This window comes from Pan paniscus, chromosome 7 (assembly GCF_029289425.2).
Source record: "Pan paniscus chromosome 7, NHGRI_mPanPan1-v2.0_pri, whole genome shotgun sequence".
Classification (NCBI taxonomy): domain Eukaryota; kingdom Metazoa; phylum Chordata; class Mammalia; order Primates; family Hominidae; genus Pan; species Pan paniscus.
Window position 1 is genome coordinate 46,432,238 of NC_073256.2, and position 15,866 is coordinate 46,448,103.

General features: G+C 49.8%; 1 protein-coding gene and 1 long non-coding RNA gene across 2 annotated transcripts in view; one reads left to right on the forward strand and one right to left on the reverse strand.

Moving 5' to 3' along the window:
- Positions 1-15,866, reverse strand: part of SCARA5 (scavenger receptor class A member 5) — a 127,536-nt gene that overhangs the window by 27,396 nt on the left and 84,274 nt on the right. The window contains exons 5-7 of the mRNA XM_034965886.3: positions 12,707-12,787; positions 10,186-10,284; positions 7,807-7,863 (exon numbers count right to left, since the gene is read on the reverse strand). Of these exons, the coding sequence (XP_034821777.2) occupies positions 7,807-7,863; positions 10,186-10,284; positions 12,707-12,787 (237 nt within the window). The remainder of the gene's footprint in view (positions 1-7,806; positions 7,864-10,185; positions 10,285-12,706; positions 12,788-15,866) is intronic.
- Positions 5,710-13,359, forward strand: LOC134730968 (uncharacterized). The gene is made up of 3 exons (XR_010112918.1): positions 5,710-5,961; positions 12,034-12,102; positions 13,228-13,359. It is a non-coding gene; the product is annotated as an uncharacterized LOC134730968 (long non-coding RNA).

The window sequence follows — 15,866 nt, forward strand, 5'->3', positions numbered from 1 at the left end:
CCTGTAATCCCAGCTACTTAGGAGGCTGAAGCAGGAGAATCGCTTGAACCCAGGAGCAGGAGGTTGCAGTGAGCAGAGATTGTGCCACTGCACTCCAGCCTGGGGGACAGAGTGAGACTCGGTCTCAAAAAAAAAAGAAAAAGAAGAGGCTGAAATCCAGCCCCAGGGGAAGTAAGTCCAACTAGATAGCTGGCCCCAAACACCCTCCAAGGGTGGCTTCCATGTCAAAGGACAGAGGGTACCTAGGGCTGTGAAGTTCACGTAGTGGCAGTGAGAGTTGATCCAGTGACATCAAAGGCTCCCGGGGACCTCCCAGACTCAATCCGCAGAGCCCGCAGCTGCATTCACTCCCAGCATAACGGGAGCTCGGGGTCACGGAGATTAAGGACGATTCCCAAGTTTGTTTGAAATGTTTTCTAAATAAACAGTCAAACCACTCTTGGTTTTCATGTACATCTCAACGTAAAAACTTTTCTTTGTTCAAAACCCACATCAAAGATCCCAGCGTCATTTCTTTCACTGGTTTTCGTAGATGATTCCGTGTTCACCTTTGTCTGATGTGGGTATTACTAAGACAGTTTTCTTGCAGGGCAAACCCCCAAAGCCACTGCATGTCTGCCAGAGAATTGGGGATGCCAATCCCTGGTGGGGAGGGAAGGGCGGCACCGCAGGCTCGGCTGCCTGTGTACGCAGAGAAGTGGAGACACAGCAGGCAACACACATAAGAAGAACAGGGATTAGGCAGCAGTCAGACTGGCCACCTCAACTTACGTGTGAAATGCCCCCACTAGATAAGGCGTCACAGCAGCCACGCCTCCCAAGTCCCACGCACTCACCTGGCTGCTAACTCTGAACATAAACTCCACAGTGCCTTGTTTATTTCCTTCCAACTAGCAGTTCTTCCCAGGCTTTGGCCCTGGTTCCTGCCTTCAGTTAGCATATATCCAGAATACAAATATTAGTGGCCCTGTTAATGACCTCTTAGGATTCCCAAGAAGGGCTTCATTTCTCCTTGCCTAAGCATTTTTTCCCTGCCAGGGCACGGGCCCAACTCTGGTCTCTCTCCCTCTGGCCAGGGATGCTGAAAATGTCTTTTAAAGAGATGAAAGTAATACAACGAGCTCAGCTGTCCCTGACTCGCAGGCGCCTCTGCACATCCTTATTTTACCACCTGACTTCTTAAAGGGGCCAGGCCTTTAATTTTTCCAGGTCCTCTTGAATGTATGTGAAGCCATCAAACCACTCACAGCATGGATTAATCGGAATTGAACTGTTTTCTGCACACAGCAGTGTAGAAGCTCCCATGGAAGGGGTCACTGGGAGCTTTCAGGAAGAGTCACTGGATTTGTTTTTGGAAGGCTTAAGATGGGATCTTGGGAAACCAGAATGTCTGGAAGGCCAGATCCCATCCTCTGCACAGAACCGGGGAAAAAAGAGGAAATTGTGGCCGGAGAGGCTAAGCGACTAGCTTCAGGGCCACACAGCCAGTGAGGTGAAAACAGGACTTGGATTTAAGATTTGTTACTGTGATATGGATATAATAAGAAGTATTTGGTCTTCATCTCCAGCTCCCAGCCAGAGCTCCTAGAACTCTTGTAACTTCTTAAGCGATAAGAGTGACAGGAGCATCTCTTGTGAGAAACTTTGCTTTTTGTCCCTACTCCTGAAATAGCTCTGGAGCATCTTTTTAAAATTCATAGTAAGCCCCTTCCAACCATACCTGAGTTTGGGTGGGATCGAAGGATGAGGTGCTGATTGTCAGGGAAATCAACCACGTGATTAGAAAGTTGGACCATTCAGCCCCACTTAGAAGTGGAGAGGGGCTACAAAGATTGAATTCAAGTAACAATGGCCAGTGATTTAATCAGTCATGCTAATGTAATGAAAGCCGCATAAAAACCCAAAAGGACAGGGTTCAGAGAGGTGCAGTGCTGAACATATCGAGGTACCTGGCGGGCGGCGTGCCCAGAGAGGGCAGGGAAGCTCTGCGCCCCATCCCCATACCTGGCCCTCTGCATCTCTCCCATCCCTCTGTTCCCGAGTTGTGTCCTTTATAATAAACTGATGAACCTAACTTTTCCTGAGTTCTGTGAGTTGGGTTCTAGCAAATAATCAAACCCACGGAGGGGGTCTAAAGGGAATCTCCGACTTTCAGCCAGTTGCTTATATGTTCTGGAAGCTTGGATTTGAGATTTCATCTGAAGTCAGGGGCAGCCTGTGGGACTGAGCCCTTACCCTGTGAGGTCTTCACTAACTCCAGGTAGATTATGTCAGAATGGAATTGAATAGTGGGAAACCCAGCTGGGGTTGGGGCATTGGTCAATGTGCAAAACACCTGCACAGTTGGGGTCACCAGCGTGGGAGTGAGCAGGGGAAATGAATCTTCCTTTTCGTTGCTCCACACCAGCGCTGCTCCTACAGAACTGCATAGAGTTGGGGTTGCATCTTCTCAGGAAATGTTTCTGAAAAACAGGATTTTCTCAAAGTGGAAGTGCAGACAAGAGAAGGAGCAGGAGCAGAAGAGAAACTTGGATTTGGAACGTGGCCTTTCCCGAGAGGAAGGGTCTGTCTACCACGCACCAGGCATTGGTCACATGCAAAGGGCCACCAGGGACAGCCAAGGCTCCGCCATTACAATCCTGTGGATGGCTTCCTAGTGCCCAGAGGCTCAAGCCTAAACTCCTGACCACTGCAATGCCCTTGGTTATCCCCACCTTCCTTTCCAGCCTTATTTTTTGTCTCTTACATCCCAAACCCTTGCCATGCTGTACTATTTGGGAGGATCAGACAACATTATGCTGTTTCAAGCATGGTTCTCTTTACCTGGGACACATTCAACTTCCACATCCACCTGGTGGACACGAACTTACTCTTTAAGACTTGGGTCAGCTGGCACGGTGGCTCATGCCTGTAATCCCAGTACTTTGAGAGGCCGAGGCAGGCAGATCATCTGAGGTCAGGAGTTCAAGACCAGCTTGGCCAACACGGTGAAAACCCATTTCTACTAAAAATACACAAATTAGCTGGGCATGATGGCATGCACCTGTAATCCCAGCTACTCTGGAGGCTGAGGCAGGAGAGTCACTTGAACCCAGGAGGCGGAGGTTGCAGTGAGCCGAGATCGTGCCACTGCACTCCAACCTGGGTGACAGAGCGAGACTCCATCTAAAAAAAAAAAACCAAAAAAAACAAAAAACAAACAAAAAATGGTGCAGTCGCTGTGTCTCTCCATGCCTGAGATAAGGCTAACTTTTGGTGCTCCATTATCCTAAACAGATTCTCCCGGGCACCTGGTACAGCAAAGTCTAGGCACAGGGATGGGAGAAGGGAGTCCGAGGACTCCAAAGGATTCTGCCTCCTTGATTGTAAAACAGAGACAGAAACATCTCAGCAGCTGCAGGGAAAACTGTTTAGAAACTTCCTCCTCTGATTATTTATTCTGAGTTTACACTGCATGCTGGGGTGCCCACAGCTCCCCTCGTCCCCAGACTTACTTCCCTAAATACTGAAAACATGTACGAAGTGTTAAACATTTTTCAAGTGCTCTAAGCCATGAATGATAACCATCAACAAACTCTGGTTTAGAATTCACCCTGGTGTCATCTGCATATTTTTTTTCCATGTGAAACCAAATTGAGAAAGATTTTTTAAACAATCTGAACTTATATCCTGCTTTAAATTCATGCTGTGGGACTTAAAAAAAACCTGAATTCTTCACCCACCCCTTAGTTGCAAAAACACTATTTATTTTTCCTGCAAATGGACCATCTACTAGGGTAAAACAAATGTATTTCTCTCTTGAGATATGTATATGTAGCGGGTTTTTTTTTTTTTTTTTCCTGGCCAAACTCCCAAAAGCCAAACATGTCACGGAATGACTGATATCGCCCTTGACTGAAAAAAACCTTTATCTCTCATCAAGCAGAAATCGGGACATCTGGATTCTAGACCCAATTTGGCCGTGACCTAGGCTGGGTGATTTTGGGGATTCCTCTCATCTCTCTGTTGTTGGTCTCTGTTCTGAAAACTGGTGGGATGGGGTTGGGCGAGAGAGAGGAATGGGTCTGAAACCCATCCAACCCTAAACTCCTATGACTTCAGATCAAAACATGGGTAAACAATGGCAAGATTTTTGTTCTGAAAAATATTTTAATGTGGACTCAGATGGGTCCTGAGAAGCCTTCTGTGGCATGCCCTCCTCCAGGTAAAACCCCCAACTTCCACGTCCCGAGTGAGGGGTGTCTGTCATGTTTTCTCACCAGTCCCTTTTGCACAGTTACATCCCCATCTGCTGGAACTTTAGGTCTTTGCTGCTAACGGCACGGGCTTCAGAGGTGTTTGGGAGGGTTGAAAGGCCTTGGGGTTAGCAGAGGCCACCCTGGTTAGCTGCTCTTCCCGCACGATGTTGGCTTGTGGAGGAGGGTAGCTCTCTGGTGCTGCAAACGCTTTTTTCCCACCCTGTAGATCCTACGGTGGGGCTTCCCAGGGCGCAGGGAATGACTAAGAAACCCTCAGACATGGGCACCATGTCTGTCAGAATTTCCACACTTTTCTGAAAGCTGAGCCTTGGCTCTCCCCCACAGAGCCCAGGTCTCAGGGATATGGTTAATGCTTCTGGGACTGGAATTCCCTGGAAACATAAGCAGGAGGCTGAATACAGCTTGATGTTGTTGTGGTCAGAGCAAGCTGGTGGGCAGAGGCTGTGGGAAGACACCCCACAATGGGACAGGCACAGACCTCAGCCCTGAATCGCGACAACTATTCCCCTCCAGCCCCAAGGTCCTTACATCTGCATCTGGAGCTACCAGTGAAAGAGGGGATTACTTGGGGTTTTAAGGAGCCCGGCCCTACTACCCAAGACCAGGGGCCGAAGCCCCCATCCCAGGATCAGGAAGTCAGTGGCTGGGGATTTTGTTCAGCCTCAGCCCTGGCCTAAGGACATGAGGAAGTCTGTCCTCCCCTATGGGCCTCTGAAAATGGGGAGATGGAGGCTGGCCTCCCAGTTTCTTTGTTCTATGATTCCTCTGGGTCTCCCAGAGTCCTCCTCATGTTGTGTAGAGCTTCCTGTCCATGGAGCTGTCTCTGCTCAGCCCCTTCACCTCCCAATTTCACTGCCTCTGGAGACCACTGGGGGTGGGGGGCTTGTCAGAGAGCAGGAAAGAAAAGTTCAGCGCTTTGTGCAAGCTTAGGCTCTGGGTTCTGTCTGAGTTCTGGGCTGCAATGAGGGTGTAGCTCTTCGAGGCAGGAAAGAAAGCCTCAGTCCCTGAGGGGAGGCTGTCCAGAGCTGATGTCACCTCTTGCTGTACAGTCAAGAGGCTCCAGGGCCAAGTGGAGGGGGTGGCCTCCCCCCACGCCTCCCCACCCATCCCCAGGGAGCCCCGCACCCCTGTGGCTCTGGCTCTCACCTCCCTGCACCGTAGCTCTGGCCTCAGGGCCCAATCCCAGTACAGAGCCCACCAGCCTGGCCCACAGGAGCAAGGTGAATAGAGACCACGCATCCTCCGCAGCACGGGGAACGCCCTGCTGGCTCGACCTCCTCACTTGCTCTCTCAAGTCTCAAGTCTGCTGAAAGAAGAGCCGCCAGAGAATTCCCGACAAGAGCCCCTCTGGCATGCGGGCAGTGTTTCTGATCTCAAAGCCATCTTTCCACATAGTTCCTCCCTTCTGCCCACCCCCATCAGGAGCTGTTTATTTCTCAGAACTAAATGCCACGATCCTTCTCAGCTACCTTGGCAGCATTCTGTCAGAAACCAGTCAACAAACAGAGCAGGGAAAAACAGCACCCCGAAGACAGCATTCAGGACCCAGCCCTTTAGACAAAAGGGATCAGATCAGGTCTACTAGATGGCCTTATTCAGTCAGACACACCCAGTTAAGCAGCCCTGGAAAGGGACTCTAGAGAATGCTAGAAGTACTGTGAAGCTCGCAGATGGCCTTGTGGACTTTAGCACTTCAGGTGAGGTGAGTGTGGGGGGTCCAGGATCAGCCTGGGCACTTGCTTGTTTTTCTACGGGCAAGTCCATCACTTTCAAGGACAAGGTGCTGTCACCTGCCTTGCTCCTATTTGATCCTGAATCATGCCTCAGGGAGGGGAGGGCAGAGAGAAAGCAGGGGCAAGTTTAAGTGTCAGGGGGCCTTGGGGAGGCCTCTTTTCGGGAGTGAGGTCTCCTTCTGGTCCTGCACAGCTGGGACTAAAGTGTCATGTGAAGGGCCTACTGCACCATACCATCCTGAGTGTGCTTGATCTCATCTGAAGGACCTAGTGAGACCAAGGAAGCATGAAAATAGCAGACCATTCAGCTGTAGTTTACATCTCAGCTGATATGAGCAACTGAAGAGAAGGCAGTTGAAGTGTCTGATGTGTACTGCATGGCCAAGAATAATCATGTAATGATCTGGAGGATTAGGCAGGCACCAAGAAGTGAGCCAAAGTTTCATCATATAGAAATGTTAGATGGTGTGGGAAGATCAATGAATGAGTAATTAATAATTTTTATTAGCGAGAGTGTTTTGCAGGTCTTGGCCATTAGTGTTCTTATAGTTGAAGCACAACAATAATTTTTCATGTCATTAGTCATGGTTATAGTCCATGTGGGAATAATGGCATATGCTCTATTTGTTTTAAGTGTCCTTTTGGTTGTAGGGTTTGTAGGTTTCTCTTCGAAACCTTCTCCTATTTATGGAGGCCTATGGCTAATTATTAGTGGTGCTGTAGGTTGTGGTATTGCGTTGAATTTTGGTGGGGCTGATAGTCTTTGATTTATTTGGGTGTCATGAGACCCCTTTCTGTGTCCAGCTTGTGACTCTGCAGTGGCCCCTGTCCCTGAGTGTCCGGGGGGAAGGTATTAACACAGGGACTGTTTCCCCAGGCCCCATCCTCCCAGAGCCAAGACCGGAGCCTAGATGCCAGAGGCAGTGATATTCTGCTTGCGCCCTCACTTGGGACAGAGCCAACTAACACCACATGCTGGGTTTGGTGTTTTTTCTTTTGCTCCTTTTTAAACTTGGCTAGGAGACTCTGTTCATTCTTCTCTGGCAAGTCTCCAAGATTCTACATGTAGCCCTCTAGGGGAAAAGTAAACCTTAGAAGAGTGGCACAACTAAATAAGCTGATCCCCTTGTCAACATTCTAGCAAGGACCGCATCAGAAAGATGCCCACTCCTAACCGGGTGGTCTGCCGGATCGCAAGCTCTCCAGCGTCACTCCTCCATCAGTGGCAAATGGGGAAAACAAAGGCGATGCCACTTTGTCTCTGCACCTTTCCCTGTGTAACACCCAGGGAGGGGAGGCCTTTAACAAGGTCAGTAGCTGAATTTGTGCAAGCACCTCCGATGATTTTAGGAAGCGTGTCTGAGTGGGCGTATTACACAGAATAATAATCACAAACAGGTACTGTGTCCTCACCAGGTGTCCAGCATGATCATAAGCACTTTACACAGATTTACTCATTCAATTTTCACAATGACCTTATAAGGTAAAGACTCCTGTTATCCCTATTTTATAGATGAGAACACTGAGGCATAGAGATTATACCAGCTGGGCTAGCGAGTGACCGGGGGAAGCCTCCAGATCCATGCACACAACCGCCAGGTTTATGACACCTCTAGAAATGTGGCCAGTGCCCCTGGGGTCTATCAGCAACTCTTGCTAGACCAGCAGAGCCCTAAAAAGGTAGGGAGCCTCCTTTGACACTTGAGCCCCAGCCATGGCTCCAGCCTCTGAAACTCCAAACTTATGGGGCTGCTCGAGGGACAGCTAGCCCTGTGCCAACACCATATCCCATGGCCCCAGCAGAATGTCCTTACTGGCATCCCCAGCTCTGTCTCCTTTCTCTCCTTTCTCTCCTTTTGGGCCTCGGTCACCTAAAACAGAGGAGGAAACTGGCATTAGAAATGGAAAGAAATCCTAATTGTGAATAAAATATTACCTGCAGGAGATTGATGAACTCAAGACCTGATGAACTCGAGACCAGAGAAACCCTCAGGCGGGAGCCAGCAGCAACTGGAGAGCCCAGCAGGCAGGAGAAGCGGGCAGCCAATTCTGCCATCTGCCCTGGGTACCCCGAGGAGGAGGAGGCATGGGTGAGAAAATCCCACCTGTTTGTAAAGAACCAAAGAGCACATGGAATTTTGTGGGAAGAAGACAAGTCAAAGATAGTCCTATTAAACACTCAAGGTTTTAGAAGTCCACATCCAAGTTTGTTCTAATGAGCCCAGGGGAAAACAAAGGAGAGGGGGCTTTAGTTAAATAGGGGGAGAGGCGGGTTCTATGTTGAGCAGGTTTTCTTGTGGGAGAGACCATAAAACATAAGTGTGAGATACCGGGGAATTGTGGCATTTCCTTCCCAGGATATGGCTAAAGAAGACCTCTTTGGCCAGCTGGCATCTCCCTCTACAAAGAAGTAGAAAATCCTGGCACCACTCACTGGACATTAAAATGACAAGGGACTTCTATTCCAAGGACCCCCAGAAAGACATCTGCCAATCAAAAGCCCATGGGCATGCTGTCTGGTGAAAAAATCAAGCCAGCAAATTCCAGGGGAGAATGCCCAGGATGATCCAAGATTTGGGGGGGGCGGGAAAAAGGCAGCCATATACATATATAAGAATGTGCTCAGAAAAAGATCTGGCAGGGTGTGCTCCAAAGCATTGACAGTAGTTATTCTAAAGAATAAGAGCTGGGGGAACTGAGGGGTGGAGACTTTTTGCTTTGTGCACTTCTGTGTTGTCTAATTTTCTTTCTTTTTTTTTTTTTTTTTTGAGACAGGGTCTTACTCTGTCACCCAGGCCCAGGCGGGAGTGCAGTGGTGCAATCTTAGCTCACTGCAACTTCCACTCCCCGGGTTCAAGCGATTCTCCTGCCTCAGCTTCCCAAGTAGCTGGGATCACAGGTGTGCACCAACATGCCTGGCTAAGTTTTGTATTTTTGGTAGAGATGGGGTTTCGCCATATTGGCCAGGCTGGTCTTGAACTCTTGGCCTCAAGTGATCTGCCTGCCTTGGCCTCCCAAAGCGCTAGGATTACAGGCATGAGCCACCTTGCCCAGTCTCTAATTTTATTTTCAACAAGCATGTGCTGCTTTTACAATCTGTTTTAAAATCAACTTTTTAAAATGGGATCATAAAAGAAAGGAAAACCTCAGCCTGTTTCATCACTGACCAGAAAGTAAAATAAAATTTCTCAGTGATCCAAGATCAAGAGATCACCCTAGACATGGAGTGGGAATGATTAGCAGTACTTTTTTCTTAGTTTTCATTTTAACAAGTGAGGAGTAGAAAGCCTGGGGAAAGAGCATCAGATGTCCTTGTCTTCCGCAGTGATGCTACGAGGTTTAGACAATCTTGAAGCGAGCATGAAAAGACAGACTGACTGTAAAAGTAGGTTCCCCTAACGTAAACAAGGGGACTGCCTACAGGAAGAAGAGCAAATCAGAAGGAACATTTTTGGCACTGTAAATCTGAGAATTGAATTAAAATTGTAAATCCTGGGGGAATAAAAGAGTATATAGAAGGTCAGGAGTCTGGCAGGACTAGGGAGGAGGGCTGTCCTGGGCCTGCAGCCCTGGTGTCTGCCCAGCAGGCCCCTTGTTGGCTTTCTCTGGTTACATCTCTGGGCTGCAACCTACCATAACACTCCCTTGCATTTCTACAGGGACTTTAGCATTTGCACACATATGTGCTTGCTCACTCCTCCTGACAGCCCTGTGAGATATAGTATCATGAGGATTTCTAGATTTGTGTGTGTGTGTTTTATTTTGTTTTAGAGACGAGCTCTTGCTCTGCCACCCAGGGTGGTGGCACAATCATAGCTCACTATAGCCTCCAACTCCTGGACTCAGGAGATCCTTCCCACTCATCCTCCCAAGTAGCTGGGACTACAGATAAGTGCCACCACACTTGGCTAATTATTTTATATTTTGTAGAGATGGGGCTCTTGGGCTCAAGCAATCCACCTGCCTGGTCCTCTCAAAATGCTGGACCTACAGGCATGAGTCACCACACCTGGCTGAGGGTTTCTAGTTTTTGGAGGAAAAACTAAATGCTTTAACAAGATGAAGAGACTTGTACAAGGTTGCCCCGCTGGTCCGTGGCACAGTGAAGATAAGAGTCCTGGTCCCCCATGCCAATGCCCATGTGCTGCCTGGGACCGGTGGTGAGGCTCAGGGAAAACTGAGATTGTTATTACCTTTGAACCCACGCATGCCCATTGGTCCTGTGGCCCCCAGCTTCCCATCATCGCCCTTGGGCCCGGGCAATCCTGGGGTACCTCTCTCCCCAGGCAGACCTGAGGAGAAAACAGACAAATGGCAGAGCCTCAGATGCAGAGCAGGAAGGACCCTCAGAGGTCATCGTCGGGTTCAAGGCTCAGCCTCCCCCATGCATCCTCTCTTAGCCTCTGTGTCTGGCTTTTTTCTGTTAATCTAAAGATGCCACCACAGCAGAGTCAAAGAGGTCCACACGGACCCTCCCATGCACACCTTGTATCCATCAGGCTTGGGATCCTCCTGCTAGAAAGGTCCAGTGCTGTTGTGAGTGACGGTGGGGGTGCCTATTCCTTTGGGGGTGTCCCTTTACCCTTCAGCATGCTGGAGACTTAGAATCAGCAAACACTTCTTTTTTTTTTTTTTTTTTTTTTTTGAGACAAAGTCTCGCTCTGTCACCCAGGCTGGAGTGGCACGATCTTGGCTCACTACAACCTCCGTCTCCTAGGTTCAGGCAATCCTCCCACCTCACCCTCCCGAGTAACTGGGATTACAGGCGCATGCCACCACGCCCAGCTAATATTTGTATCTTTAGTAGAGACATGGTTTCACCATGTTGGCCAGGCTGGTCTCAAACTCCTGTCCTCAAGTGATCTGCCTGCCTCGGCTTCCCAAAATGTTGGAATTACAGGCGTGAGCCACCGCGTCCGGCCTAGAATCAGCAAACACTTTTTTGAGTGCTTTCTACGTGCCAGGCCCTGCTCTGGATGCTTTTCATAAAGTATCTCATTTAATCATCACAAGACATTGGGAGGGATTATTCTGCCTGTGTTAGACAAACGAGCCAATCGGAGCTCAGAGAGATTAAGTAACTGCCCAAGGTCACACAGCAGTGTTGGAGGCAGGATCTGAGCCCTGCTCTTGCTGAAATGAGAGCTCATGGTCTGTCAGCATCACTTCATGCTGATCAACAGGGCTTACTGGTACTTAGGGAGCGGGGTGGGAGGAAGAAAAAATAGCTTCTCGTTTTATTTAAGGAAAAAACCACAAAAAGATCCCTTCCCTTGCATACACACAGGGAGGTATAGCAAAAGGGATTGGAGGCGAGGTCAGTAAATGGATGGCCTGCTGCCAATCAAGCCCCAGGGCTCTTGGCCATGAGGCCCCTTGGCCACCTCCTGCGGTGACGGTGCCGGCGCCATGCAGAGCCAGCATAAACAAGTCCTTGACCGAGTGAGAGCCCTGGCCCCGTGAGGCCTGGCCTAAGCGTGTAGTTATCTCTGCAAAGCAGAGCACCCTTAATTAACTGACTAATTGTTCTTTCCTGCTTGGAATATGAGTTGGTTTGCTTTGGGCTTTTTCTGGGACTTGGAGAAATCTGTCTCCCAGTAATGAATTACTCCTCTAGTCCGAAGGTCCAATGGCTGGAAGAAGACAGGTTTCTCGGAGAGAGCTGACTGGGTTTCCTCCTTTCCCCTCCTAATACAACATATCTGTTCCCAGAGTCCAACAGCTCCACTGCCACAGAATTCTTGATCTAGCACAAGCTGTGCCCCAGGCTCCCCATCTTATGATTCGCTAGGGCAGAAAATGCAGTTCCAGAGCCCCATGAGCCCCTGAGCAGCCTCAGTGCTGACTTTAGGGAGGTTCCCTGAGAGGGGAGGGCCAGGAGTAGAGACTGGGCTGGGAGCTTTCCTTCCTCCAGGCACTGTCTCCTCTACTGTGTTTGCAACATCCTAGAGATTTAGGAAGCAGATGGTTTGGAGGTATAATTCCTAAAATAAATAACCAGACACCTTTCTCCCTCTATTTCCTTTTCTTCCATCACTTAGAAGACAACAGTCTCCCAGCAAAATGTTGCAAGCAGCACAGGCTCAGGAATGGACAGACTGGCAGGCAAGGTACAATGAAGGAACTCAACGGGAGCTTGGGAGACAGTGAGTCTAAGAAGAACCTTGTCTTTCTAGAAGGCCCAAAGTACCCTCCCCACCAGCCACTGGCTCTTCAGGGCTGTCACTGTGTGCAGCAGGATGGGGAGGGGACGGGTCAAAAGGGGAAGGGATAGGTATTCATGACCCATTCGTAGACCTGGGCAGGGTCAGCAGGAGTCATGGTGGGGCGGGAGGGTGGCAGGTAGCTAGTGATCAGGAAACGCTGATGGGACAGCATCTTGGAAGGGTTGGTCTGGATCTCAAAACATCTCCAACTCCTTCTGCATGCTCTGCTCACACAGACCCTGGCTCCTGGGCTGGGAAGGGGCTTCAGGGAGCTGCAGGCCTGTCCTGTACCTTTTCCTTCAGACTGTGGCACTTGCTAAGAAAAAGTATGCGCTGCATCCCACCGTGACACCAGCAACCTCTTAGTCTCTTGTTGGAACACAGCGTTTGAGGCGGAGTTCATTGGGCACTCCCCTGGGGAGCCCTGGCATTTATAGCATCAAGAAAGTAGGGGGTAGAGATGGATTGGGGATCTGTCCCAGGTACCACCCAGGGGCACGCTCATTACCTCGAAGTCCAGGTAATCCAGGGATGCCAGGCCTGCCTTCCTTTCCTTCATCCCCCTGATCACCTTTGGGTCCTGGTGGTCCTGGAAAGGCAAAAACAGCACTGAAGTTAGGGGGCTCCCTTCTGGAACAGGACCAGGTCATCTGTAGAGGAAACAAAATGCCCTCTCTGAGGAGAGGAAGGGGCAGCATTAGCTTTGGAAACTCACAGGAAACCCCCAGCCCAGTCTCGGGGGGCATCAGGAAAGTCTTCCTGGAAGAAGTAATATCCAAAGTGAAATCTCAAAGAGAAACAGGAGTTAGCTAAGTAAACAGAGGGGTGGGAGAGGGACACACACACACTGAATATGTGTGTCCCCTCCCAAAACCATATGTGGAATCCCTAATCCCCAATGTGACAGTTTTAAGAGGTGGGGTCTTTGGGAGGTGATGAGGCTTTGATGAAGTCACGGGGGTCAGCCCACATGGGGTTAGTGGTTTTATAAGAAAAGACACCAGGGAGTTCTCTCTCTCTCTCAAACAGATACAGCAAGAAGGCAGCAGTCTGCACACCAGGAGGAGAGTCCTCACCAGAACCCAGCCCTGCCACACCCTGATCCTGGACTTTCAGCCTCCAGAGCTGTGAGAAATAAATGTCTGTTGTTTCAGCAGCTCAGTCTATGGTATTTTGTTGTGGCAGCCTGGGCTAAGAGTGAAAAGGGACAGTTCCAGGCAGAGGGAACAATCCCTACAAAGGCTGAAAATGAAGACAGAGATAGTAAGCCACAGTGGGATAAAAGATGGGGGACATACTGGGATGAGAAAGTGGGGCTCTTAGAGACCCGGCCTGAGTGTTGGACTCAGCCCCTCCTGAGGGCACCAGAGGCCACAGAGGTGCCTGAGAGAAGAGCTCAACCAGATCTGCACATGAGGAAGACGGCTCAGGCTGCAGTGTGAGAACAGGAGGGAGGCCGAGGCAGAGCCTTCAGTCCAGCCAGGTGGGAGGTGAGACCCCTGGATGAGGAGTGCGGCCATCAGAGGGATGTCAGGGACACATACAAAAGCTGCTCAGGAAGTAGAAGAGACTGACTTTGGTGAAAGTTGGGGAGGAAGAGGCCAGCGTCATGCTCAGATGTCTGGCTTTTGCACTTGGATGGAAGAGGGGTTTCTAATCTCTCCCGAGTGGGGCTGCCCTCCAGGCTGGGTCTCCCATGTGGCAGGGATTCTGTCATACGTGATTGGATACGGTCCCCATGACAATGCCGTGTGCTGCAGTTACTCATCTGAGACCACACAGGCGGCAAGTGAGTGAGGCAGCTGTTGTTTCAACCCACATGTGACCTGCCCACGTCCACTCTGCAACACCCACAGGGCTAGACATCTCACCAGTTGCAGAATCTTCTTGCCAGCCATTGTCGCACCTGCTGTTCCCAAGCTAGTGAGCCCATGAGCCCTCCCTGCCAACCTCCTCGTCACTACCAGCTCTAAGGTGGCTCACTGCCCCCTCCTCGCAAAACCCTCTCTGACCCAGTGTGCTGAAAGTTAGTGTGAGCTGCTTGAATGCATGTGCTTGGTGCCATTTGACAAGTAATCTCACCCTGCCTTGTCCTCTTGTCATAGTGACTGTGTCCCATCTTTCCTAAGAAAATTGCCAGCTTCCTGAGGCAGGACCACACCCTTTACATCCCTATACCTGCTGTGAAGACTCAGACTCCAAGCTCTCACCTCCCACTGCTTTTCAAGAGAAAACAAGGACCATGGGGCCGGGTGTAGTGGCTCACGCCCGTAATCCAGCACTTTGGCAGGCCGAGGAGGGTGGATCACCTGAGGTCAGGAGTTCAAGGCCAGCCTGGCCAACATGGTGAAATCCCGTCTCTACTAAAAATACAAAAATTAGCCAGGCGTGGTGGTGGGCGCCTGTAATCCCAGCTACTCTGGAGGCTGAGCAGGAGAATTGCCTGAATCCGGGAGGCAGAGGCTGCCGTGAGCCGAGATTGCGCCATTACACTCCAACATGGGTGACAAAAGTGAAACTCTGTCTCCAAAAAAAAGAAAGAAGAAAGAAAAGAAAAGGAGGACCATGAAAAGCGGCCTTTATAGTGTCCCTACCCCCTTAAATTCATGTCTACCAGGAACCTCAGAATATGACTTTATTTGGAAATAGTGTCTTTGCAGACATAATTAGTTAAGATGAGGTGATATTGGGGTAAGGCAGGCCTCAGTGCAATGGCTGGTGTCCTTATAAGAAGGGAAAACAGAGACACAGAGATATGAGAGCACATGTGGCAACAGAGACAGAGATTGGAGTGATGCATTCCCAAGCCAAGAAACACCAAGAATTGCCAGCAAGCACCAGCGGCTGGGAAGGGCCAAGGAAGGGTCCTCCCACTGAGCTTTCAGAGGGAACGTGGCCCTGTGGATACCTTGATTTCAGACTTCGAGTCTCCAGAACTGTGAGAAAATAAGCTTCTGTTAAACCACCAAGTTTATGATGCTTTGTTATGGCAGCCCCAGGAAATCGAAACACACAGACCCACAGTCCAGCAGTAACGTCTTGCACAATAAATATTTGATGAATGAATGAGTATATGAGATCAGAAGGTGTTAATAATACATACAAAACAATCAGCCAGCCAAGATTGAGATGTACTGATAACGCCCTCACACTGGCACTGTCCTCAGACCTAACCAAACTTGACAGACATTTAATAATTCCATGGCACGCACGCAGGGAAAAAAGTAGTCAACAATTCTTCAATTCACAAGTAATACAGATGATTTAAGAAGGACTAGATTTTGTGATCCCAGTTTTCAGACCACATGATTGAGTCAGAGAACCTGTTGGAAACAGACCAAAGATGGCCCAGAAACGAAGGGCGGAGTCAGGAAGCAAATGCGTTCCACTACCCCTTCCCAGCGATCTCCCCTTAAGGCCAAGGCCAAGGCTGCAGCAAAGGGAACTGGGAGAGGGTGCCTGGATCTCTGATGCTGGGCTGGATGCCCACCCCGTTCTCTCTTCTCTGCCTCCACCACCCTGGGTGCTCCAGGAACCGAGCTGGTCACAGATGCAAGGGACTGCACCCTCCAATTTCACCTGCCCCTCAGATGCAGGTGCAACCTGCAGAGGGGTCTTCCCAGGAGTCACTCTCGCCAAGGGAGGATGCTGCCCAAAGACCCTGATGT